This window comes from Chrysochloris asiatica, unplaced genomic scaffold, assembly GCF_000296735.1.
Source record: "Chrysochloris asiatica unplaced genomic scaffold, ChrAsi1.0 scaffold00090, whole genome shotgun sequence".
In the NCBI taxonomy this organism is placed as follows: domain Eukaryota; kingdom Metazoa; phylum Chordata; class Mammalia; order Afrosoricida; family Chrysochloridae; genus Chrysochloris; species Chrysochloris asiatica.
Window position 1 is genome coordinate 3,059,231 of NW_006408608.1, and position 27,525 is coordinate 3,086,755.

At 51.1% G+C, this 27,525-nt stretch overlaps 1 protein-coding gene across 1 annotated transcript in view; it reads right to left on the reverse strand.

Moving 5' to 3' along the window:
• Window positions 1-27,525, reverse strand: part of ARHGEF10L (Rho guanine nucleotide exchange factor (GEF) 10-like) — a 135,757-nt gene that overhangs the window by 34,588 nt on the left and 73,644 nt on the right. Inside the window, exons 20-24 of the mRNA XM_006866407.1 lie at window positions 17,840-17,961; window positions 11,023-11,109; window positions 9,241-9,470; window positions 7,233-7,387; window positions 1,645-1,793 (exon numbers count right to left, since the gene is read on the reverse strand). Of these exons, the coding sequence (XP_006866469.1) occupies window positions 1,645-1,793; window positions 7,233-7,387; window positions 9,241-9,470; window positions 11,023-11,109; window positions 17,840-17,961 (743 nt within the window). The remainder of the gene's footprint in view (window positions 1-1,644; window positions 1,794-7,232; window positions 7,388-9,240; window positions 9,471-11,022; window positions 11,110-17,839; window positions 17,962-27,525) is intronic.

The following is a 27,525-nucleotide window of genomic DNA, read 5'->3' on the forward strand; positions in this document are numbered from 1 at the left end:
GCCGTTTCTGTATTACCTTTAGCAAAACTTTGCTCGCTTGAGATATCAAAGAGATTGTCCGATGATTTCCGCATTCCGTTGGGTCACCTCTCTTTGGAGAGCTCCTGGCTAGTCAGTGCCAATTCATGTGGACTCCATGTGTGCTACAGTAGAACTGTGCTCCATGGGGCTTTCAGTAGGTGATTTTTCAGTGGTCTTTCTTCCCAGATGACTCTGGGTAGACTAGAACCTCTAACTTTTGGGTTAGCAGCCAAGCACACTAACACTTGCACCACCAAATCTTCACCAGTGCTGAGCTCTACTAACCCCACCCTGCCTTCCCCATGCCCACCCGAGGCTCTGGGCAGTGGTCCTTAGAGGAGAAGGGCAGTGCTGGACCTGGCACTGGGCCGCTACGTATCAGCTCACTCAGGGATGGCAAGGACTTCGGGCAGGAAGAGTCTACCCCCTGTGACAGACTGATAACTAACGCTCACACAAATGAACCAGCACAGAGGCATGCAGCTCGCCGAGTCCGCCGAGCTCCACAGATAACGCCTTTGCTTCAACAAAGACTAGAATAAAGACCAGGAAAGAGGCGGCCATGGTCCGAAAGCTTAATGCAGGGCCTCAATTTCCCAATCTGTCCAATGAGGATGCATCCAGCTCTGGTCACCCCAGATTTCACTGTCCTGGGACTTCATCAGTGTTCCTGCTTAGCGGTTAAGCAGTCTATTTATAGCTGTACACGAGATAACCAAACAGACAAAGGAAGATCTATCCCTTCCCTCCAGTCAGCACACTTGGGGGAGACCATCTACCTGGATTGGAGTCTACCCCCAGAACATTACTCTGGGCCTAAATCCCCAAATCCAAACTCTGTGCACCCCATGTAATGGAGTACAATTGCTCCATAGGCTCTCATCTTTATGAAGGCAGATTTCCAGGCCTTTATTCCGTGGCGCTCATGGGTGGGTTTGAACCACCAGATGTTTGGTTACTAGTGGAGAGCAAACTTTGCCACCCTGGGCCCTTCTTTGGACCTGGTGGCAACTACCTCAAATTGCTAATTCAAGCCAACAGAGTTCTAGTGTGGTGCAGTGGGATAAGTACTAGACTGCTAACTGCAAGATCAGTGGTTCAAACGCACCAGCTGCTCCTCAGAAAACCTATACGTAGTCACTATAAGTCGGAACCAACTCGATGGCACTTAACAGCAGCAGCCATCTAAACCAATCAAGTGACAACAATGGTCAGACGATCAAGGAGTCACGCCCAACTCTGAGGCCAGTGCACAGAATGGTCCTAGTGTGGCCAGAAGCTGTAAGCAGTGTTGTTGGTCATGCCAGGCTGGAGGACCCAGGCAGCCTCCATCTGCAAGTGGCTAATGGCCTCCCAGACCCTCAGCACCGTTAGAGCTCTTGGGGACATGTCCAAGAACAAGGACTTGAGCGCCCACAGCTCCTGGATCCCAGCCCCATGCAAGAAAGACCCTCCCCTGGGGGTGCCCTGCCCTCAGAGGCCCTGGGCTGCCTATTGGAGCTGGATGGCCCAGCAAGGCTCTCGGCAACTCTGTTTCCCGACACATTCAGTCCAGATCAGCCTCTGAGACAGTGCCGGGTGGGCACAGGTGGCTCAGCCAGGAACCACGAGGCAGGACAATACCTGAATCTTCACGGTGGTGGCATCCAGGACAGTGACCTGAGGCCCACAACTGGCCCACACCGCATCCTCCAGGCTCAGCAGGGTGCGGACAGGCCCGGGCCCCACCGTCAGGCACAGAGGAGGGCTCTCCAGGTCCCACGGGACTCCTCCTGAGGGAGAAAGGGGGATCGGTCAGGATGGGTGGGGACAGGGGAGTGGCAGACAGGACAGGAACCCACAAGCAGGGTGCCCAGCTGCTCCGCAATACCTTCTCACCCCTCCTATGACCCTCTCCCTCCTTCTGGCAGAATGGACTGTGTTTGAATAGGGTGTGTTGGAGTCTGCCTGGACTACAACCTGCTCTGGGGACTCTCCGTCCTCCCTTTTTTCCTCCTTCCCCCATCTCTCTTGTTCTCTTTTATTCATTCATTCCACACACCTACTCCTCGTCAATCAAAACTGTATTCTGGGAAGACATAAATGAATCAGAAACAGCCTTCACCCTCAAGGAAGTCCCCACTGGTATGAGAAACCAGCCAGTTAATCGGCAGTTACATACACTGTGCCAAATGTAAATGACCGGGCATGCAGAGAACGACCCCGGAACTGCTGACATGGAAGCAGTTAACTCTGCACAGGGGAAATCCAGGGAGGCTTCTCTGAAGAGGTGGAACCCACAATAGCTCCTGCCAAAAAGGCAATGCGGTAAAGTGCAAAGGGTCCTGGACTGAGAATCATGAGTCGTAGGGTCAGGCCTGGCCTCAACTCACCAATGACCTTGAGCAAATCTCTCTAGTTCTCAAGGCCTCAGTTTCCCCACCTATAAAATGGGAACAGGTGGTCTTAACAAGACCTCCTCTGAGAACATTTCTGACACAATAGTTTTTCTAGATTGGATCCTGTCTTCTCATGGGTCTTCACCTCTATTTCTAGGCACTTCTGTGTTGCTGGGTTCACCAAGATCGCTGCCACTCCTGTGCCATGTCTTAGAGGAGGAAGCTTGGCAAGGCTGCCAGTCCTCCGACCACCATCCTGAAGACGGCTTACCCTCCCCACCCACATGCTGCTTGCTAAATAGTGCTGACCAAAGTGGACCTTTCTCTCCGTCACACCTTGCCTTGCCAAGGTGACACATGGGAGAGGGGGGTGGAGAAGGAGGCTAGAGCCCAGCCTGGGAGGAGGACAGAGCCCTTGTCCATACCCATGCTCCCCACTGGGTATCTGAAAGGAGAGCCACTCCTCCTCAGAACTACCTAAGAACAGGATGAATGCTGCCATTTCAGGTGTGACTAGAAGCCCACCTGCACCCCACCCCAGGCCTGCTCCCAGGTCCCTGTCTCCTCCCCGACCCATAAAACATTTCTATCCTGTAAAATTGGCAGACTCCCAGCTCAAAGAATAGTTGTGGAATAGGGATATTCCCACCCCCTGGAAAAAAAGAAAACCCAGCCCATAAGCAGGTAGGAAGCAGACTGGGCCAGAATCCTGGCAGTGACTTCAGCACAGCTTTAACTTCACCTAAGTCTCAGTTTCCTCATCTGTAAAATGGGCATGATAAGCAAGCCTACAGATTTCTCTCACTAGATGTTGGGGAGATAGATGAACTGTATGTGGAATGTTTAGTGCAGTGCTGGCACCTAGTGGTGGGAGGTGGAAACTACTGCCACGTAAAGTTATATATCAGAGGGCGCTTCACTCCCCACAAGCCCATGCCTTCGATGCTATTATCAATGTATTATCAGTGTTCTTTTACAACTGAGAAAACTGAGACTCAGAGCATTTGAACAACAAGCCCAGATCGCACAGCTACAGAAGTACTTGGAGCTCATTGGTGGTGGCGATGTGCTGTGGAGTTGGTTCCCTGTACAGGGTTTCTGAGGCTGTACATCTTTACAGGAGCAGAACGCCTCATCTTTCTCCCGTGGAAGAGCTGGTAGTTTCGAACTGCTGATCTTAAGGTTAGCAGCCCACTAACCTCATTCGTAACCATTATGCTACCAGAGGAGTCCTGGTGTGGCGCTGTGGGTTAATGTGCCAGAATGCAAGCCGTTTGAACTGCAAGGTTGGCGGTTCAAGCTCACCAGCTAGCTGCTCCTTGAAAACCCCATATAGGGTAGCTATGGGTCGGAACCAACACGATGGCACATAACAATGACAACAACATGCTACCAGAGTTCCTTAGCTGGTATTATTTGGCATCATTTACCACCACAGGCTGTGGGGACAGGTGTTAACACCACTTGACTAATGTGCCAACAGACCCAGGGAGCTGAAAACATATGCAGACAGGCCAGGCAGGGACTCACACTCAGCCCTGACCTTCCTTAACCTCTCAGTCTCCAGAGGATTCTGGGACCAGCAGTGGGGTCAAGAAGGCTGAGTGACCAGGAGGCATCTTGGTCTCCAGGAGGGATGCTGACCTCACCAAGACTCCAGAGCCAAGAAAAACCAAGGCTCTGAGCGCCCCCCAGTGGCTAGAAGCAAGTAGTGCTTGGTGGTCAGAAGTGGAAACTCCTGCTCCTTCCAGGTAGGAAGCAGCTAGAGGTGTTGGGGCCACACACCCTAAATTAGGTAATGAGGGCTTTGAGCGTGGGCACAGAGCATGCATGCGGTGGCTGCCCGGAGGGTCACATGCACACTGACCATTCCTGCTCTATTCACTGGAAGTCTCACAAAATGCTTTAAAAAGTCCCGACTCCGGGATGGAATAGTAAACGGTGACAAGCGTATGGACACCGCTCTGTCAAACAGGACTCTGGATAGAAGTCAGGAAGGTCTGTTGTCCTGGAGGAAATTCCATGACAGACTTCCCCCCTTGCTGGGACGCAGGTTCCCCATCTCACCACCAGGGGGCAGAACTTTGTCCTCTAAGTTCTTCCCAGCCCTCACCTCTGAGACCCCACGGTGCTAAATGTAATTACTGTGGGCTCTGTCCCTTCTACCCCTCTCCTTACCTCCCAGTGGCTCTGGGTAAGCACCCATATATCCCAGAACCTGCTGTACACACTCTCTCACACACACTCATCCACTGTGTTGACAGCCCATTCATCAAGTCCAGCACTAGCTCTCGGCCAGACAAAGGAAAACAAAGGCCCAGTGTCCGAAAAGGCACCTTCACAGGCTTGAGCTCCTCCTCTCCCAGCCCCCGGGGAGAGGCCAGCTAGAGCTCCCCGGGACCAGATCCAGGCATGGAGTGAAAGTTACTCACCCTGAGAGGGCCCAGAGGACATCCTCTGCCTGGTAAGTAGTGACAATAACAGTAAGAAGGTTTAACAATAGTAATCACTGTTCTCCAGGTTCTGCTCTAAGTGGTTGTTGCTCAGTGCCCTCGTTCAGTGCCATTGAGCCGGTTCCAACTCATAGTGACCCTGTACAGGGTTTCCAAAGAGTTATTGTTGTTGTTGTCAGGTGCCATCAAGTCAGAACCGACTCATAGCGACCCCATACACAGCAGAACGAAACAATGTCCGATCCTGGGCCAACCTCACTACCGCTGCCACACTTGAGTGCATCAATGATGCCACCTGGCTGATCCATCTTGTTGGGGGTCTTCCTCTTTTTCTCTCACCCTCCACCCTACCCAGCATGACATCCTTCTCCAATGACTGTTCCCACCTGACAATACGTCCATAGTATGAGAGACAAAGCTTAGCCATCCTGGCCTCCAAGGAGCATTCTGGCTGCACTTCTTCCAACACAGATCTATTGGTTCTTTTGGCAGTCCATGGTACTTTTAGTATTCTCCTCCAACACCACAACTCAAAGGCATCAATTCTTCTATGGTCTTCCTTATTCACCACCCAGCTTTCGCATCCATATGAGGTTATTGAAAATATCATGGGTCAGGCGCACCTTAGTCCTCAAGCTGACATCTCTGCTCTCGAATACTTTAAAAAGTTCCTGTGCAGCAGATTTGCCCAGTGCAACACGTCGTCTGATCTCTTGACTGCTACTTCTGCGAGTGTTGATAGTTGATCCAAGAAGAATGAAGTCCTTGACGACGTCAATCTTTTCTCCAGCAATCTTGACCCCAGGCAGCCCCAGACTTTCCTGCTGGTTTACCAGGGGGAATCCACCTCCCTCTGTCGACTGAACTGGAGTGAAGGGCCTGTCCGTTTAGCTGACCACTGTCTCCACAGTGCTCAGTGGACAGATGCTTGCCAGAAGGGAAAGTTGGGGGGTGGCTCAGCCTTTCCTCCAGGCCCACGGCCCCCAGAGTCACCCCCCAACTGCAGAGGGCTCTAGCCTCAGAGGCAGGACACTTGGGCAGGACACAGTTCTCAGCTCGCACAGGGGACTTTGGACAGCCCTTTCCCATCTGGAAAATGGGGTGTGGGCTCCAAGGGTGTCCAGTTGCTCTTCTACTTCTAATTACCTATCAGGTCGAACCGCGGGCAGCAAGCCAACGGTTAGACTCAACCTTCTCCCCTCCCTCCTAATCCAGGGGCCCAAACGGATCCAGCAAGAACCAAGAGAGGAGGCCATCTGTGATCCACACTGGGGGCCAGGCAGGCCTGGAAGGACAAGGCGGGGATGCATAGGGTTCAGTAGATGCAGAGGTCCCTGCAGACCACCACCCCCCCATCTCCATCGCTACAGAACTAAGCCTGCATTTACATTCACACACACACTCAATACGACGGTGAGAGGGTTAGGTTTTTTTTTTTTGTCTCTCCCTCTTCCCCCTTTAATTAAAAACTATAAATGCCTTATCAAAAGCTAATTAAAAATACCAACACAGTGCCAAGTGGCAAAAATAAAATCGCTCAGTAGAAATATCCGTTTCTAACCTGCCTCCGGCTGTGATGACATAAGGATTAGAGCAGCACCAGAGGGGAAAGGGAAGGAAAACCCCCCAAGCCCAACCACAGGGCCTCTAGCACAGCGGCACTGACCACCCTCCGGGCTCAGCCCTCCTCACCGGATTGGGAGGCACAGAAACTCTCCCGTGAGGCGACAGGCGACCCTGGCCCTCTGGGTGACTGTGGAGCAGCCTCCTCGTCTATGAAATGGAGGAAGCTCCCCTGGGTTGTGGTGAGAAGTCGACAAGAAGATGCACAAGCTGGAAGAACTCGACCACGTTCCCGGAGCACCGCACCTCAAACACACATGGGCGCCTGGCCCTCCACACATCAGACATCACCACTAACGGCTCCATAAAATAGGAGAGACAGAAATGCCACCGCCATGGGGACTTGCTGCAGGCCAGGCCCTGTGCTTGGCTTTCATGAGTTGCCCAAGCGGCAGATACCCACAGATGGTGGATACCACCATTATTCCCATTCTACAGATGAGTAGGTTGAGGGAGAGAAGCCACACACTAAAGCACACAGCTGCCACCAGTGACAGCCTCAACTTGAACCCAGGTCTTTCTGGCCCCAAAGCCCCTCTTCTCACCTGCTGGAGTTTCCTGCCAATGGGCTGAGCTGCCTGTGTGGTAGTGGGCACCCCATTCCTGCAGGAGTTCACATCTAGGGGGCTGTGCATGGGGTCCAAGGGGGCTTGGTGACCTTCAAATCCCCCGATCAGTTTCTGAGCTCTCGGTGCACACTCTGGCCCATGGCCCATGCCCAGTGCTGCCCCCTGCCTGCACCCAGCCCCATCCTCACCGCTGATCCGTGGGTAGACGGCGAGGGTCCCATCCTGCAGGCCAGCAAAGAGGTGTGAGGGGCTGTGCCGCAGACAGAGCACGGGCTGCAGGCCTGGGCTCCTACATGTCGCCAGACACTGGGTCCCCGTGTCCACACTGCCGTACACCAGGATGCTGCGGGAAGAGGCCCGAGGGCAAACTTGACTTATTGGCCCCCGCTCACATGCCCTCCAGGAAGGAGAGGTTCCCAGGGGTTCCCCCAGTCCAGCCAGGGCCTCCTGCTATGTTAACTCTCCATGACTCCACCTGTGAGGCGCTCAGACTTGTCCACAGTGGCTTCTGGGGGAGGGAGAAGAACTGAGAGGGCTTCAGAGGCAACAATGGCACAGTGTGTAAGAGCCACAGGGACCTGAGTTCGAATCCAGATGCACCACCTTCCAGCAAATGTACCCCAGACTGCTGAGTCTTGATCCCCTCCATGAAGTGGGGAGGCAGTGCCCACCTCACTGGGCTACTGTGCAAATATAATATAGCACCCATGACAGTGCCTGGCGCAGAGATTTTTACAGCATTTCTGCAAAAAGCAACCACTGCAAACAAAAGCTGGTCCGCGTATGTTCACAGCCTCACCATCGATGAGAGCCAAAAGGAGGACACAGCCAAAGCGTCCAGCGCCAGCTGAAGGGACAGGCACAATGTGGCCTCGCTGTACAATGCAGTATTAGTAGCTATAAAAGGAATGAAGTTTGGAGACGTGCTACAGCATGAATGAACTGTGGAAACATTCCGCTGAGTGAAAGAAGCCAGCCACATGGTGCAGGATGTTGTTGACATGAAATGTCCAGAACAGAGAAACTACAGAGTCTGAAAGGGACTGGGGCCGGGGGTGGGGATGGCTGCTAACGGGTACAGGGATGGAAGCATTCTAGCATTCGATAGTGGCAGTGCCCTGGAAAGCCACTGAACTGTACACTTTAAAATGGCTAGTGCAGTGAATTCTGTTGTAAGTTTTACTCAATGGGGGGTGAGGAGGGATGTCTTCACCGGGTTCCTGCTAAGTAGGAATGTTGCTGGAGAGTTGGCTACAGACCTGACCCAGACATCTAGAGCTCTTGCCACTCCAAGTCGGCTCAAAGTCAGTGTTAAGTTATCTACTCCCTACTTCAGTTTCGTGTGTGGAAACCGGGTTGGGAGGGGGAGCTGCTCCTTCACTGCGAGGTTACAGCCTGGAGGAGAGAGCACAGAGACGCTCAGGAAACTGTCCCCCAGCCCCTTCCTAGTCTCTCTAGGGTGGCTGGCTGTAAACGGCATGGATACGCAGCTAACGTGGCCATATGCTCTGCAGAGAATGTCTCAGTCCAAGGTCTTCATTAATCATCATCTTTCCCCATCCCAATTAGTTGGGATGAATATTTATTCTTCATTTATACTGGTGGACGGCTATTGATTCGGGCAGACTCCAGTCCTGGCTGGAGGCCGCTTCACTGCAGAGGTGTTTTTTGCTGACTTGCTAACTTCAGGTATGTTTTCTAGTGGGAAGACCACCCCCCACTTGTGAGCTCATCTCATGGGGATGCCCTGGCCCTCTCACCCCACCCCCGAGAAAGGGGACCCAAGATCGCTGACAGCTGTGTACTGCATGCTAGCACTAAGTCCTGGAGGCGGGGGGGGGGGGCTCTCCCAGGAGAGACACGGAGGTTCACAGGGCTTAAATCTGTGTCCCGGAACCTGAGTGCAGTAGGAGCAGAGCTGAGACTGAAAGCCAGGTTCAGCTGCCCCCAAGGCCAGCATCTCTCCTCTGCACACGCTGCTCAGAGCCACCCCTGCAGGGTCCCAGTTGAAGCAGAAACGGCCTCTAACACCGTGGGTTTCCTGCTGCATGTTCTGGGTCCTATCTTCCTGTGACACCAGCAGGGGCAAAGAATGTTGGTGGGAAATAAGCATAGGGGGAAGCCAGAGGTCTCCCACCCCAACCTCTAGCCCTGCCCTGGACACAGCCATCCTCAGTCCTTCCTCCACGCCCTCACCTGCCATCCTGGAGACCGAGACAGATGGTTGGGTGTGCTGCAGAGGAGGGGTCAGCAGCCGTCCGATGCTCATCTCCACTGTCACCCTCTTCCTCCTCCTCCGGCTCGGGGATGTACTCCATGCAGAGCACAGGGGACGCCAGGGGGAAGGACTTGACGGTGCGGGGTGAGGGCCGGTTCAGAGAGAAGATCTCCACCTGGCCCCCAGCGCCCTCCTGTCCACCACCAACCTGGGAGCAGAGGCCAGAGAGACCGTCAGACCAGAGGGAAGTGAAGGTGGGTTTACCTCTGCCTGCTCAGTGACCCCACCCCAAACTTCGACCTGTCACTGGGGTTAGATATGGAGCTGTGGCCACAGCCTGCAGTCACTGAAGGCCACTGTGTCCAGCTGTCAGAACAACAAATTAGCCTCAGGGCCACAGAGTCAGGGAGAAAGCTGAGGTGGATCAGACACCCGTCAGTTTCCTGGTCCCTTTTCTCCACAGTGCAATTTCACCAATAAATAGTAAACATCCGTCCCTCTAAAATGTCCTGGTCTGTCTTGTTCACCATTTTATCCCTGTGTCTAACACAGGGTCGTCACTCAACATACATGTGTTGAATGGCAGGACACATGGATGGATGGAGAGATGGATGGGAAAAGGAAGGAAGGGAGGAAAAAGGATGGGTGGATACAGGATACAGGATGGGCAGAGGGAAGGTAGAGGGAGAGATGAATGGATGGTTGGATGGAGGAGTCAATGACAAGAAGAAAAGGAAGGAGGGAGGGAGACTGGAAAAACAAGAAGAAAGGAGGGATGGATGGATGGATGGATGGATGGGTGGATGAGTGGGTGGATGGATGGATAGATGGGTGGATGGATGGATTGGTGAGTGGATGAGTGGGTGGATGTATGGATGGGTAGGTGAATGGATGGATGAGTAGGTGGAAGGATGGATGGGTAGGTGGATGTATGGATGGGTAGGTGAATGAATGGGTAGGTGGATGGATGGATGGATGAGTGGATGGGTGGGTGGATGGATGGACGGATTGATGGATGGACTGGTGAGTGGATGAGTGGGTGGATGGATGGATGGATGGATGGATGGATGAATGGATGGATTGGTGAGTGGATGAGTGGGTGGATGGATGGATAGATGGGTGGATGGATGGATTGGTGAGTGGATGAGTGGGTGGATGGATGGATGGGTGGATGGGTGGGTGGATGGATGGATGGACTGATGGATGGATCCGTGAGTGGATGAGTGGGTGGACAGATGGCACATCATATGCCAGACACTGAGGAAATAGCGAGAGACTAATCATATCAGAAGGGACATGTGAGCTGGACATGGAAGTTCTGCAGCCAAGTGTATGGAGACAGGAATGAACCAGGGTAGGTGGAGAGTGGCCAGAGGGCTGGTGAGGTTTGAAACTGGGGGAGTGGATATCTGAAGGACCCATCACAATGGGCATACGAGGCATCTATCAGAATTAAAACGGCTTTGCCAGGAACCCAAAGAACAGAAAGGTGGGCTGGGATCTCTATAAGCCCTCTCCACAGTCCCCTGGTCCCTTCCTTCCATGGGACTAGGGTCCTTTTTTTTTGTCCCTGGTTGCTATCTATCTCTCCTCACCTGCCAACTACCAGCACTTAAGGTCCAGGAGGTCCTTGCTGGATGGAGGTGCATGAAGTGGGGACCAGGGAAGGCAGGGGTCCCCAGCACCCCATCTTCCAGTGTTACCCTCTCTGTTCCTGTCCTCAGGGCCAGAATCTCTGGCTGAACATGGAGGTCACTCACCCAGAGGTAGCCCTGTGGGAGGGAGGTGCTGACTGCCGAGAAACCCAGCAAGGGGCAGCTGACAGGACTGTGGACCAGGGCCCCAAGCTGTGGAGACACAGAGAGCACATTTGAGGGTGAATGCTGACGTGGCTAAGATACCAAACTTTGTCTGACAGCCCAGCTCAATTCCCCACCCACCTGCAGATCCCTGGACCTCACTTAGGCTCCAAAGAAGAATCCTGGGAAGTGGACACGTTTCACCAGGTCCCCAGGCTGTCCCCGGGCTGTCCCCGAGCTGTCCCCGGGCTGTCCCTGAGCTGTCCCCGGGCTGTCCCCGAGCTGTCCCTGGGCTGTCCCCACACACTCACATTTGACTGTCACTCTCCTCCCAGAACTGCCAGCTAGTAGGGGCCTGATAGGTCTCTATCCTGTCTCAGCTCAGGAGTTTCCAAACTGAGCAATTTCCAGAGAATTAGCTGAAAACCACTGATGCCCCCACACCCCCTCCTCGTTTGCCCTAGGCCACAATCGTAAGCACAGCCAGCCTGGAGCCCGCGCCCCTACATATACCTTCCTGAATTACCCCAAAGGCATACAGTGATATGGGAGAGAAAGAATTCTGGATGTCTCTCTGCCCCACACCCCAACCACAGACATGCTCTGTAGAGGAACCTGTCAAGACCAGAGGGCGCAATTGAGGCCATGAAACTTCCTCCTGCCTCTGCTGCCCCAACTCCACCTACAGGCTTCCTTAGCTAGATTTGGTGGTCTGTCTCCATCCCTCCATCCCTCCATCCCTCCATCCATCCCACTGCAGCAATGCAATGAGATGGTCTAACCATTTCCTGGGGCTTGCTGGAAGCTGAGGCCAGACAAAGGGGAAGAAGGCAGAGTTGGGACCGTTCTAGGGTGCATAAGAGGACTGCAGCCATGGAGGAGTCCCTCCACCAGGCTGATGTTGCTCTCTGCTGGTGCTGAAGGCCAGGCCATGCAGGTCAGAGTCCAAGGGGATAGTCTAGTAAAATGTCCAATGTCCACAGGGCAGGTGGTCAAAGAGGTCGCCTTGTCCAGCCCCCTCATTTAGAAATTGGGAAATGTGAGGCTCAGAGAGGGTGTGACTAGCTCAATGTCACACAGCAAGTTAGTGGCTGAGTCAGGGCTAGAACTCAGGGTTTAGACTCCAAACCCAGTGCTCTTTCTACTGCTGGTTGAATTCTACCGAGATGCCGAGCTGCTATACTAGGGGCCTCTGTGCTGTGGAATCCCACATCTGCTGGATGAGAATGTGGGTCCTACACCCTAGGGCTGGCAGTTTCCCTACTATGTCTGGTGTCCTGGGTATACTAAAGGGCCCAGCCCTCATCCTTTCCTCCTCAGCTGGGCCACTGCTCCTCTCTTGGTTCAGAAGTAGGGGAGAGGGTCAGCCAAAGACCTGTTCAGGAGACTTCATGACAACTCCACTGGGCCCTGGTGTCAGCTGGAAGCAAGAGAGCCCGGCCCAGGATGAGGACAAAACCCCACACAGCTTTGATGGGCAAGGCCTGGACCGAGAAGTCCCACTCATGCCTGAGACTGATTCCCCCATATCAAGATGCTCCGTGGAGGGCAGCAGGAGCAAGTTTCAAATGCCAGCAACCTGGGATCCAAGCCCAGCTCTCTGGCAAATCAGTGCCCATCCATCAAGTGGGGACCCTAGTGGTCATCGTCAGGGCACCTGCAGCAGCTCACACCTCCTAAGGACTTCCTGTGGGCTTCTGTGTTCTAAACCTTGGCATGTATCGGCTCATTTAACCTTCAGAGCCACCTCACAAGAGTGGGGCTACTGCAGATGAGCTGGAAGGTTAGGGACTCAGCAAATAGTAGTTCTAGCCACCGAATCTATAGACCTGGGCTGCACCCCCAGGGCCCCACAGGGCACTCGAATTTTTAAGTCCACTCTCCAAATCCACACCACTGGACCAATAAACAACATTCTTATCAACAGAGAAAAGTCTGAAGTTGTTAAGGACTTCATTCTTCTTGGATCAACTATCAACACTCAAGGAAGCAGCAGTCAAGAAATCAAATGTATTGCATTAGGCAAATCTGCTGCACAGACCTTTTTAAAGTGTTGAAGAGCAGAGATGTCAGCTTGAGGACTAAGGTGCGCCTGGCCCAAGCCATGGTATTTTCAGTAACCTCATATGCATGTGAAAGCTGGACAATGACTAAGGAAGACCATAGAAGAATTGATGCTTTTGAGTTATGGTGTTGGAGGAGAATACTGAAAGTGCCATGGACTGCCAAAAGAACCAATAGATCTGTGTTGGAAGAAGTACAGCCAGAGTGCTCCTTGGAGACCAGTATGGCCAAACTTCATCTCTGATACTTCGGACATGTTATCAGGAGGGACAAGTTGCTGGATAAGGATATCATGTTTGGTAAGGTGGAGGGTCAGAGAAAAAGAGGAAGACCCCCAGCAAGATGGATTGGCAAAGTGGTAGCATCAATGGGCTCAAGCATGGCAACATGTGAACTTGGCCCAAGATCGGGCAGTGTTTCGTTCTGTTGTGCATAGGGTTGCTATGAGTCAGTACTGACTCGATGGTACCTAACAACAACTCCAAGTCCCTGTCCCTACAGCCTCCCACTGCCCCTCCAGTGATGGAGCCGGGCACTCATGAAGAATCTTCCAGCCCCTCTGCAGTCAGGCCTCCGAGACCCTTCCAAACAGACCCTGGAGACCTCCCATTCCTAGGGGCAGAATGTCCTCAGATATCTGCTTCCATTTATTCAACTCTGGGGTGCAAACAGTTCTTAGGCTCATATGCTTACCAAAAGGTTGGAGGTTCAAGTCCACGCGGAGAGACCTGGAGATCTATTTCTGATAATCAGTCATGAAAACACTAAGCAACATCGCTCTATTCTGACACACAGGGGTCCCTGAAAGGCGGTGTCAACTGGAGAGTGTGGATGATGTACTTAAGTCAACAGATGTGAACCCCATCACTGACCCTCAGCCCAGTGAGATGGGCACTGTGGTGTCATTTTATGCCCTGAAGACACAGCAGAGGCACTGGTAGCTGAAGTAATCCTCCAAATATCACACGGCTGGGACATGGCAGAGACGGGACTCAGACCCCAGCCGGTGACTCCCCTTAAATGCTTCTCCCCTGGAGTTAGGAGGGCTTCATGTTGGGCAGTGTGGGTACGGCAGGCACCAGGCTGGCCACTATCAGCACTGGCAGAGAATGCTTCCTCCTTCCTTCAGCCCTTGAGGAGAGTGCCCCACACCCCCTTATCCAGCCTGGGCAGGAACCCGGAGACACTGGGACAGGTGCAGTGGACCAGCCAGCTTCTCAGCAGCTCTAACCCTCCCTGGAGATCCTGACTCTGTCATGCTCTTATTCTGCTCATCCACTCCTGAGGACAGCCTGGGACAAGGGGTGGGCCGGGGGAGGCCTCGCGGCCAGCATGGAGCAGATGGGCCCATCTGTGTGGGTGGGAAGCAGGCTAGGCAGGAAGGGATGGCATCTTGGGGCCTAGCAAATGGGGACACGCAGGCTCTGGGGTGTCGCTCAGGGGTTTCACTGGCCCATGACCCTGGAGAATGTTTCTCTCCATCACAGGGCCTCCTCAGGAAACAATCAGTAGGCCCCGTTGGGCTGAGGAGGCTGTCAGCCTGCCTAACCCTGGCCTACAGAGCTCCAGATGAAGAGATTTGAGTACCTCTGTCCTTGGGGTGTGAGGCAGCAAGTGGATCCCCACTTGGGTGGTTTCTTTCCAGAAGCCCTGGAGGGGACTTGTCTGTGACTCCAACACCGGAGTCTGGCTTGTCAGAACTCGGACTCCATCCTTACCCCCAGGAGTCCACAGGCCTGAGGTGAGACAGGACAATCCACTTCCCACTCAGAAGCTCCCAGGCCTTCTCCACAGGACACACTGAGGCCAAGTGAGCCGCAGGCAGACTAGGCCCCAACCAGTCCCTCCTCCAAGGGCTCTCCCCCAAAAGCCCATGGGATGGTGCTCACAGACTCAACTGGTCTCCCTACCAATCAATAAACACCCCACCAAGGCAGGGTCCCTGAATCTTAAAATGTCCAGGCCATCCCTAAGCTGTCTGGTGAGGGAATGACGACGTAGACACACATATGCCAAGTCCCCCGAGAGAAGGAGGAAGCAGGCACAGGCAGGAGTGGCAGGTCACCTTCGTGGGGACCTGGGCAGGTATGTACTGCTCTAGCTCCAGCTTCGCTCTGCTCAGCTAGGAGGCGAAGCTCCTGCCTGCCTTGGGGAGCTAACAGCTGAGAGCATTAGACTGGAGCCTGGCACACACATGGCTACCATGTTGTCATTAACACATTTAAAACAACACTGCCATTCTTATTGTTATTAGCATTATCATTAATATTGTGGCGACTGTTTAGCTAGCGCTGACCGTGAACAGGGCTCAGTGCTAAGAACTCGACATGGTTTCCCCACGGAGTCCCTGAGTCAGCCTGAGGGGGGTTACCCCCAGCTCAAGGTGACACCATTCTCCCTGTGCTCAAGCCAAAGCCCTGGGAACATCCTTACTTTGTTCCCAGTGTAGCCCTCCCTTCTCTACCTCAGCTCCCCACACTGCGCCAACCAGGGTTTCCACCGCGGCCAGGACTGGGGCAAGGCAACTGAGGTACTCACCGTGTGTGCAAAATTTCAGGGGGCACCAGTAGTTTGACAAACAACTCAGTAGTCAAGTACTCTATTTTTTAAATCAAAATCAACGCAAAATATCCATGATGAGCAAACATGAAATGTGCTAGTAACACGTACCACCTGCCTCACCGGACTCACCGCAACCCCGGCACTTTCTTAACCCCAAAGAGAGAAGCTGAGTTGCGAGCCTTCATTTGCCAATTTAATTTTGTTTTCAATATTGCATGAAAATATGACTTATGGATGGCACAACTTCAAGACTGTGGTCAATGTCGCTGTAGTGGACATGTGGTATTGTTTTGTTATGTATATTGTCACCCCAAATTTTTTTTAAAATATGATTTATCTTTCGGTGGGAGGTTTTTGGCGTCTCTTGACATTTTGGCCCACTCTCACCCTAGTTCTGCCCGTGGCCCACACCCACGCCACATCCAGCCATCTCTCAGGAGGGTCCCAGCATGCAGCTCTGGACAGATCTCTCGGGACTCATGCGCACCCTCCTCTTGTCCAGTTCACTCTCCTACAGCAGCCAGAACAATGTGATGCTGTGATCCCCGCAAAGTACCGACAAGCTCACGTCAGTCCGAGGCATGGCACCACCCACAGCTCTAAGGCTGAAATCCAAACCTAGCCTGGTCCAGCTGACCCACTGGCTGACCTCCCTGCCATCTGTTCCTCCTGGCTCACCGAGCTATCGCCACGCTGACCCTCAAGCAGCCACTCGACTGTCTCCATGCCTGTCGTTGGTTTATCTATTGAGAATATTCCTTCCCCCATCCACACTGGGGCTTCGTGCCATCCAGACTCAGCTTAAAATGCACTTCCTTCAGGTGGCCCTCTCTGCGCCCCGGCTGTGTGGCCCTCCATCACTGATTCATCTTCGTTATCTCATGCATCACTCTCACCTATTTCCTTCTGTTGGTTTATTGACTTTCTCTCTATCTCCACTTGATTAAAAGCTACAAGAGGGTAGGACTTTGTCTTATTGTCATTGAATTGCCAGTGTCGGGCCCAGGACCTGGCCTACAGTAGGTGCTCAAATAAATGAAATAAACTCACGTCTCTAGGATCTATTCTTGCAGCTGTTTAGAACCCCGACCCAATCAGCATGTCCCTTGGGAGCTTATCTATCTGGTCCACCACACATCTGTCAGCTTGTCACACTGTGATGGCTGGCATGTTGCTACAATGCTGGAAGCCACGCCATAGATATGTCAAAGCCCACAGTGGACAGGTTTTATTGGAGCTTCCAGACTAAGACTAGGAAGAAAGGTCTGGAGATCATATTCTGATAAGGAACCAATGAAAACCCCAAAGAGCACAGACTTGGACTCGCTTACTTAGGGTCTCAGGATGGGGAACTGAAGAACTAGCAGAGGGAAGGGAAGCCCTCAAGGAAGCAGACCAGCAGTGGCCACAACAATGAACCCAAGCATGCTGATGACCGGGAGGAAGCAGCAGAGCCAGGCAGCATTTCATTCCATTGCACATGAGGTTGCCGAGAGTCCCGGTCAACTCAACGACTAGTAACAACAACAACAGGTCCCAGCCTGCTCCTGGGTCCCCAGAACTGAGGGAGGGATGGGGAGAGTCCAGCCAGGATTGCATCAGACCGCCCAGGGAGGCAGGCCACCCTAGTGGTGAAGACCTGGGTCAGGACCAGAGGGCAGCACCCCACTCTTACTAGCTGTGTCCTCTGTGGAAAACCATGTCACCTGTCTGAGCTTTGGATTCCTTACCTGGAATATAAAAATACCAGCTCAGAGTTCTTACCATCATTCACACAAGAGAATGTTGGCAAAGCACTGGGGAAAGTACAGTAGGTGCTTACCAACTAGAGGTGGGGCAGCTGGGGAGCACACCGAGATAAAGGCTTCTCCACTCCCCACCTGAAGCCAGCTCCTGCCTAGTGGTTTGGTGAAGGGCCCAGCCCTACGTGGTCTGACCCAGCCACACAGCATCTCCTGAGCTGAAGTCCAGTTGTCAACTGCTAAGATGATCACTATGTACTATCTGGAAAAGGGAGAGCCTGCCTCCCCTTATGCCTTGTTGGAAGAGCTGGCTTCTGGGACAGCAAAAGAGCTAGAACTGGGCTTGGCTCTCTCCCATGGTGGGGACACCTGGAAGCTCACAGGTGATCTTGCAGCCCCACTCCACTCACCTGCAGGTTGAGGGCCCGGGAGAAGAAGGCGGGAACGCAGCAGGCCAGGATGGGGCACCAGAATGGGGCTTTGCTCTTCTTATCCTCGTCCAGACATAGCCAGCCTGGCTGGTTCTCCTCCCCTATGAACAGAGGACAAATTGAGTGAGGCTGGTCAGAACCAGAGAGTGGCAGGACAGGGAGAGTCCCTCCATGCCAAGGGAGCCACACAGGCCCCAGGGACCGGCCTGCTTGTGCCTGGACTCCTGCTGTTTGAGATGACATTCCAGATTTGGTGTGTGGGGTTCCCAAGCAAGGAGACAGGAAACTAAACATTTGAATCTGAGGTGTGACCACCTCATGAAAATCACCCCAACTCTTTGAGCCTCAGTTTTCTCACCTATAAATTAAAAAACAAAACACAGTGCCACTGAAAGTGCCCTTTGGTTGTTTAAATGATTATATACTCCTGAGTTTTCTTGTGTACATCCAAAAAAAACAACAAACGAGAGACTAGAAGCAAATACTATTGACTGATGATGCACAGAGGAGACTGTAATCATTGCAATGAAATGATGAGTGTAAAACCGATGTCCTCCCATGTAAACTATCACTCAACTCACAATAAACACTTAAACAAAAAAGAATCAGTCCCATTTCCTCTGTACACAGGGTTGACAGGGATGAGCAACCTAGACATTTGTTGTTATTAAGTACCATGGCATCGGTTCCAACTCATAGTGACCCTGTACAGAGTTTCTGAAGCTGTAAGTCTTTGTGGGAGCAGAAAGCCTCATCTTTCTCCTGCGGAATGGCTGGTAGTTTCAAACTGCCAATCTTGAGATTAGCAGTCCGATTCCTAACCACTATGCTAAAATTGCAGGAGGGGGAGGTGCCTATAAAGGCACGACGTGACTGGCTTACAAGTTTTCAAGAGGGAGCCTAGTTTCAGAGTGCAAGTGAAGGTAAAATCTACACTGAATAGTTTTCATCTTGTCTAGACGGGTCTGGTGAAAGGAGATGGGGATAAGATTCTTATGATTCAGTAGTAATGGTTATCATGACTAATTGCGACTGTCACAGCTGTAAAGGTAGAAGTTTTGTAACAAAAACTGGGGAGTAGTTAATCTTACAGTCCAGAAACAGAGGACCCTAGGACCATCAAGGGAGAAAAGCACAAGTGGAATATGGGACCCAATCCAGAGAAGCAGCAACACCAGAGATGGAGACAGAGATGAGGACATAGAGAGAGGGAGCAGCTGAGGACTCTAGACTCATGGAAAGAGAAAGGCTGGTGGCCAAGAGGCAGGCTTGCAAAATGTGCCCTTTGGCTATTTAAATGATTATATATTCCTGAGTGTTTTGTGTGAATCCCCTCCCCCAAAAAACAGAGGGAATAGAAGCAAATACCGTTGAATGATAATATATGGAGGGAATTGTAATCATTGCAATAAAATGAAATATGATAGGATGAGTGTAAAACTGATGTTCTCTCATGTAAACTATTACTCAATTCACAATAAAAAAACAAAAAACAAAACAGTGTCAGAGTGGGCTCCACCTGATGGTGACCCCACGTGTGTCAGCGTAGAGCTGTGTGCTCTATGTGACTTTCAATGGCTATGATTTTTTCAGAAGATCACCAGTCCGTTTCTTCTGCAGCACTGGTGGGTGGTTTCAAACTGCCATCCTTTCTGTCAGCACCAACAAGGGACCTATAAAATTCCTCCCTCCTGCAGTTGTTGTGATGGTCATATGAACTATTGGGTGTGAAATGGTTTGAAAAACAAAAAAAAAAACACATTAAAATGTTGAATGGTTGTGTTCTCTTGAGGCTACCCTGAAATCTAAAGAACCACCTGACTCTGGGGTTCCCCACATCCCAAGGGGCATGTTACGTGTACAAGTTAAAAGTACTTGGCTTGAATGGGCTAAGTGGGACAGAGATAAAGAATGATGTATGTATGCACAATCTTGGAACAACAGGGCTCTGGGATACAGGGATTGAGACATGGTTGGAATGGCCATAAGAGAGGAAATAATGTTAAGATGCTTGGCTGTCTTTTGAATCTTAGTTTCCCTTGCATACCATTATGAAATAGACACTTGAGGGGGAATGAAAGGAATAGACAGAAATATCACCACAGAAAGCTTGTAAGTCTGTCTTCTGCCTATAACTGATTGGAACGCCTAAAATGGGGCTACAACGTGCCCAGTGAAGGAGTCTTCCTACGGAGCCTCTGCATTACATAAGATCATAGATGGAATCTTGAACTGCATCCAGAATCTTGTGAGGTGGGAAATTTCCACTGGAAAGGACAAGCAGACCTACCTAGAGTGGCTAGAAGAAGATACTTCTTGAAAGAAAGACTGACAGGAAAAATACAAACAATATAGGCAGACCGAATGATTACTACAAGAACAAGCAAGTTGCTCACCCAGGAGACATCAAGGCAAGTGGTCAGGGCCCCTCAGGGCAAACCCTGTTCCAAGACTGAGACTCAATGGGAATACACAAGCAGACATGTGCTCTGACTGGTGGCCACGTTGGTCACCAGTAAGGGGAAGTGAGGGAAAAACAGCAATGAAGCTGCGAGCTAAGTCCAATCACGTTCAATATAGTCCTGTGAACTCAGGTGGATATCTGGTTGGCCAACAGTTTGGCAAGATCTGGGGACTCCTGGGCCCAGAGTCAGTGACATAGCTACAGAGGACTAGAATGGAGAGTGAAGTGTTCAGCTGATAAGAAGAGAGGGCATATGCACAAGAACACCCACACTTGCAGATAATACCCACTTGACCTGGCTTCAATGACTGGATGATCAGAGCTCAACTAGAAGAAGAAAGAAGAGGAGGAAAGGAGTAATCTGATATAATTTGATGAACTTGACCTACACCTATGGATGCAGAAGCTCAAAAGAGGGAACAAATCTTTATAGCGAGGATCATTCCCACCCCCTCAATACATAGGGTAGACAGGGATGGGCAACTTAGACATTGGCTACCCAAAATGGGAAGGGGAAGGCACTACAAAGGCAAGAAGTGACTGGCTTACAAGCTTTCAAGAGGGAGCCTAGATCCAGAGGGCGCAGAGGAAGGTAGAATCTCCACTGAGTCATATCCAATCTGTCTGGGCAGGACTGATGAAAGGAGATGTGGATAGGACTCATGTGGTACAACAGTGAATAACTACTATCAGGCCTGACTTTGCAGTCTAGGAGTGAAGGTCCCTGGGACCATCAAGGGAGAAGAGCTGAGAGCGGGACTCTACCCAGAGAAGTAATGACGCCAGAGATGGAGGCAGAAACGATGACGTGGAGAGATGGAGTGGCTGGAGACTTTAGACCCAGAGTGGGAGAGGGGCTGTGTGCTGAAGACTGGGGGGCAAGCTTGCAGGGTATACCCTTTGGTTGGTTGATGATGCATGGAGAAGACTGTAACCATGGCAATGAGACGATATACGATAGGATGAATGTAAAGCTAATGTTCTCCCATGTAAACTATCACATAATTCACAATAAAACATTTAAAAACAAAAGTACTTGGCTTGAAAATAAACCCACACTGCTTTTTGACAAGGGTGCTAAGTCCATTCAAAGGAGAAAGAAGAGTCTCTTCTACAAATGTTGCTGGGGAAATTGGATGTCCCCATGCAGATAAATGAATCCGAATTCTTACCTCACACCACACACAAAAGCAAATTCAAAATGGGTTAGTGGCCTAAATGTGCAAACTTCTTGCTGTTAAGTGCTGTCGAGTTAGTTCTGACTCATAGCGACCCTGTATAGGGTTTCTGAGGAGCAGCTAGTGAGCTTGAACTACCAACCTTGAGGTTCAAATCGACCTAGAAGTCCAGCACTTTAACCCGCAGCGCCATACCAGTACAAACGAAAACCATAAAATTCTTAGAAGAAACACTGTCAGGCTCAGCTTTCAACAATGAGCTTTCTAAGATAATGCCAAGAGCCCAAATAGCAAAAAACAAAATAAATAAACAGGACCTCATAAAAATGAAAGACTTTTGCTCATTTTAAGACTTTACTACCAAAGAAAGTGAAAGGCGAGCTACCAACTAGGAGAAGTGCTTCAGAAACCATGCATCTGATAAAAATCGAATGACCAAAGTAAGCATAAAATTCCAGCAATCTAACAACAAAAAGACAAACAACCCAATCAGGAAACAGGAAAACGACTAGAAATTTCACCCAAGAACACCATGGAATGACCAGCAAACACATGAAAAGTTGTTCAGTATCATTAGCCACCAGAGAGACGCAACTCCAAACCACAGTGAGATATTTCACTCCTGCTGGATGGAAAAAGAAAAATAAAATAAGGGAGATGTGGGGAAATTCTAACCCTTATCCATTTCTGGTGGGAATGCAAAATGGTAAAATCATTGTAGAAAAAACAGCTTAGCGGTTCCTCAAAAAACTAAAAATAGAACATACCCCAAACCAAAGCTAAACCCGCTACCATTAAGTTAATTTCAACTCACATTGTTGTTAAGTGCTGTCCAGTCAGTTCTGACTCATAGTGACTCCATATAGGGTTTCCAAGGCTGTAAAACTTTACAGGAGCAGAAAGCCTCATCAGTTTCGAACTGATGACTATGAGAGCAGCAACCCAACTCATAACCACTACGTTACCAGAGCTCCTTAGGAGTCCTGATGCGGCGCTGCGGGTTAATGCACTGGACTGCAAAGTTGCTATGAGCTGTAAGGTTGGCGGTTCAAGCTCACCAGTCTCTCCTCGGAAACCCTATACAGGGTCGCTAATGGGTCAGAATCGACTCTACGGCACTTCACAACAACAACCAGAGCTCCTTAATTCCAACTCATAGAGACCCTTTTTGGACAGACTAGAATTACTCCATAGGGTTTCCAAGACTTGGGAGCTGCTGTGGTTGTTAAGTGCCGTCAGGTCCTAACCTATAGCAACTCTGTATAGGGTTTCCAAGGAGCAGCTGGTGAGCTTGAATCACCAACCTTATGGTTCAAACCGACTTAGCAGTCCAGCACATTAACCCACAGTGCCACACCAGGACTCCTCTACTGGGAGCAGTCTCAAATTTCTCCCACAGAACAGTTTGTGGATTTGAACTACCAACTCTGCAGTTAGCAGTCCGACACTTAACCCACTATGCTGCCACGGCTCCTTAGAAAAACCATGGTGGTAGTTATGTGCTGTGGACTCGATTCCAACCCATAGCGACCCTGCACCGGGTTTCCGAGGCTGTAAATCTTTATGGGAGCAGAAAGCCTCATCTTTCACTCATGGAACGGCTGGTAGTTTCGAACTGCTGACCATGAGGTTAGCAGCCCAACTCGTAACCACTATGCTACCAGAGCTCCTTAGAACCATATGATCCAGCAATTCCATTCCTAGGTATATGCCCAAAAGACTTGAAAGCAGAGACTAGGAGACTTGTACACCGATCTTCACTGCAGCACTGTTCACGATAGTCGAAAAGTGGAACAGTTTAAATGGCCATCAACAGATAAATGGACATACAGACAAAGGAATACTATTCGGCCAGTAGGAGAAGTGAAATTTTGATCCATGCTACAGTATGGGTGGAGTTTGAAGACATTATGCTGAGCAAAGCAAGCCAGTCACAAAAGGGCAAATATTATATGACCCCCACTCACGTAAAAAGACAAGACCAATGTACAGAGACCAGAGTTTACTCGTGGTTACCAGAGGTGGGAGAGGAGAGGGGGTGGGGGTGGGGTAATGGTAATGGGAAAATCATACTGATTTAGGATAAGTTTGTTCAGCTGACTGCACCCACTCCCCATTTATCAACAACACTCCAATCCCCTCTCTGCTCCACCTGGCACCCTAGCAGAGACCACCCATCCACCTCACGGGCAGGGAAATGCTATGCAATACAAGCTTTCTTTTTCTAAATGCACATGGGGTCTGCCAGTCAGAGACCCCATAAGGGACCATGGTGTTAGTTACTGCCAGATGCATGCTGTTAATGCGTAAAATAGTCAGATAATGGATTTTTACTATTGGCATGCATGTGAAATGTCAGATAATGAGACCGTCAGTAAGTGAGGAGTAGGTTGATGCTGTTAATTGCAGTCCAGTCAGTTCCAACTCACAGAGGCCCTGTATAGGGCTTCCAGGGATCAGCTAGTGAGTTTGAACCGCCAACTGATGGTCAAATGCTTATCCTACGATGCCACACTAGGACTCCATGGTGATTGTTGTGGACAACCACAAGACAACCTCCCCGAGAGCCAGGGCTGCTACTAACAGTGACATCAAACTGTGGGGACAGAGTCCTACAACGGGGAGGAGACGTCATCGCCAGAGCTGCTGTGACATCAGTCTCCCCAGCCCCCACCCCACCCCCATGCCATTCCTAAGTGACAAAGAGGAAGCAGGAACCCTGGTGCACACACAACCCTGCCTGAGGAAGGGGCAGTTCAGTTCACCACACATCTATGGGCCCCCTGCAGTCAGAGTTCCCTACAGCGGCCAGAGCTATCCTGGTAATCCTGGATGGCTGATGTCGTGGTCACCAGGGCAGGAGGGAGGAAGAAGAAGCCACTGTGTAGAAGCAGTCAGTCTCTGTTTACCGTGATGGGAAATCTGGTGCCAGCTGCACATCAAGATGGATGAGATTGGAGGACACAAGAAAAAGTTGACTTTGCAAACGTTGTATTGTATATTTTTTTCACAACAGTAAGGAAAATACTGTCCAAACTATTCTTGAAGACCTGCGGGGACCCCTCCTCACCCTCCCAGCCTCACCTCTTGGCTACTACCAAGTTCCACACACTAGAGTTTTCTCAGTAACTTAAACAGGATGAGCCCTGGGCTGTTCCTACGGCTCTCTCTAGGGCGGCCTCTTCTTGACGCAGATGGGATTGAGTCCAGTCTCTCTCTCGGGCCCCTGTGGGAGTCAGGACAGTCCAGCTTTTTAGCCAGCTTGTCTGTCCTTTCACAAGTGTGCACACACTCCCCTACCACACAGGGGTTCCCTGGAGGGCCCTGCCACACTTCTTCCCTCCTGCACTGTGTCCCAGCCCTTCTCCAACAGGCGGCCAGGGCATGAGTCCTGTCTCTTTCCTCAGAGAGCCCTGATTTCCAGATGTGGCCTATGGGCACATTCACCTCTGGCTTCTTTCATTAAAGAGAAACTGTCAGGTCAAACTGGAAACTGCACAGAGGAGGGCTGGGCAGGCAAGGAGCTCCAGCAGCGCTCTGCGCACAGCAAGCACTCGGTAAATGTCATCGCCACCCATGAATGACGGCATCTGAGTGTCCATCACGGAAAGGAGAGACAAGTTGAGGTGGCAGGTGTGGATGTTCTTTGAAAAGTGAATGACATTTGCAAATGCCAGACATTATTATGGGAACAGCCGGCTTCACGCCCCACTCTGGTGACCACTGCACTCATGGAGCTCGCTCCTGCTTGGGGGGTGGAGTTGGGGTGGGGGGTCGCCCGTGTACAGGTGTCCTCCGGGCCAGGCACCACTGCACATACAAACCCCTGGAGACAAGGCTGATGTGGGACAGCCATCAGGGAAAGGGCATCGTGGTACCAGCCTGGCTCTCCATGAATAGCATGGCACAGCTGACTGACCTCTGTCCCACACAGTCTCCTGGCATCCTCACAGACACCACGGCCAGACCAGCTACCATCCAGTCAACTCAAACGTTGTGCGTGTGTGTCAGACTGTGCTCCATACAGCTATCAATGGCTGGCTTCTGGGAAGTAGAAAGCCAGGTCTTTCTTATGAGGTGCCTCTGGGTGGACATGAACTTCTAACCTTGTGGTTAGGAGCCAAGTGTGTTAACCATTTGACCCACAGGAATTGGTTATTCCACAGCTGGGAAACAGAGGTTCAGAGATGTCAGAGGAAGTATGACAAAGAGAAACACAGGCACCGGCGCACACAGCCCTGCCTGAGGAAGGGGCAGCTCAGTTCACCACGTGTCCATCCTGGGAGTGCATACCGGCAGCTCAGTGGCAGTAACAGAGAAGGCACATCCTGTGGGCAGGCCCCGACCCAGAGCATCTACATCCTGGCTCCTGAGCTGTACCCTCAGGCAAGTCCCTGAGGGTACAAAAAAATGACAGCACTCCGGGGTCCATCCCTGCTCTTAAGGAATGGACACTCCAGCAGTCTGGATGGGCCTTCACCCTGCAGCTCCTCACCTGGGAGGCTCCTGGGGCTCAGTGCAGAGCACCTCATCCCCAGTGCTCCTCCTCCCTCCCCACCACGCACCCACAGCCCATCAAGTCCTGGCAATTCATTATGACTTTTTTTCTTTTCTTTTCTTTTTTTTAACCGTCTGACCTTCTCCTTCCAGATGGTGCCTTTGCTGTCTGCAATTGGGAGCATTAACAGAAAATGGAGTTGCTGCTCCCCATCTGCCACTGCCATTGTCCTTAACACAAAACCAGAGGGGCCGAGACCAAATTAGGAGGCTGTTGCTGCTGAAAGCTGAAAGCCTGCTCGGGATACCTGGCATTGAGAACTGGCACCCGTGGTATAGCCGGGGTGTCCCCCTAACGTTAAGTGGGAGCTTATTTAGTGCCCAATGATGTTCACCAGCATCCTCTGCACAGAAGAACACCCCGTGTGCCAGAGGGGCAGGTCCAGGGCAGAGGTCATGCCCCTTTTGGCTCCCCCAAATCCTCAAACAACCCCTCCAACCCAGGGGGTTGACTCTGCTTGAAGAGATTAGGCAAATCCCAACTCAGACTCCAACCCACTGTGTGACAGTGAGGAGGTTACTTAACTTCTCTGAGCCTCATCTGGAAAACGAGGAAAATAATTCCAAACATTTGGGGTCGTTGCGAGCACTGGAAGGAATGTAATATAATGCCTAGCTTGAGGAGTCCTGGTGTGGCACTGCAGGTTAATGCGCTGGACTGCAAAGTCGGTTTGAACGGCAAGGTTGGTGGTTCAAGCTCACCTGCCGCTCCTAGAAAACCCTATACAGGGTTATTATGGGTCAGAACCGACTCAATGATTCTTAATAGCAACAATATGGGATCATGAAGCCCTGGTGTGGGGCTGCATGGGGTAATGTACTAGCCCGTAAGGTCAGTTTGAACTACAAGGTCAGCGGTTCAAGCTCACCAGTGACTCCTTGGAAACTCTATACTAGGTCGCCATGGGTTGGAACCAACTCGATGGCACTTAACAACAACAACAACAACAAAAATATGGGATCAGAGTGACAACAGGAACTTGGAAAATCAGATGGGAAGCTTAGGCGGCAGTGAGTTTCTGTGAATGCAGGAGGAACGATTCAGAAATGGAAGGTGTGAGTGGTCCCACAGCTTGAAGAATGCAATCATGCCATCGTGCCCTAAGATCTAGAAACTGAATTTCTACATATATGTGTTCTAAAAAAGAAAACAGTGCCTATTAACAATACGCCTGAGAGTCCTGGGTGGTGCGAATGGGTTTAGCTATTAATCAGAAAGTCGGAGGTTGGAGTCTACTCAGAGGTGCCTAAACCCTGGTCATCTACTTCCCCAAAATCAGTCACTGAAAACCTTACAAAGTGACTCAGTGGGAACTGGTCAACACGATACCTAACAGCATTATTAAAGGTGGCTGTCCATGGGGGTTTCACCCTTCACCACCATGTTGAGTCCACCTCTGGCCCTGCCCTGCTTCTCCAGCCTGACCTGACCCCCAAACTCCTTCCTATGCTCAATCTCATTGTCA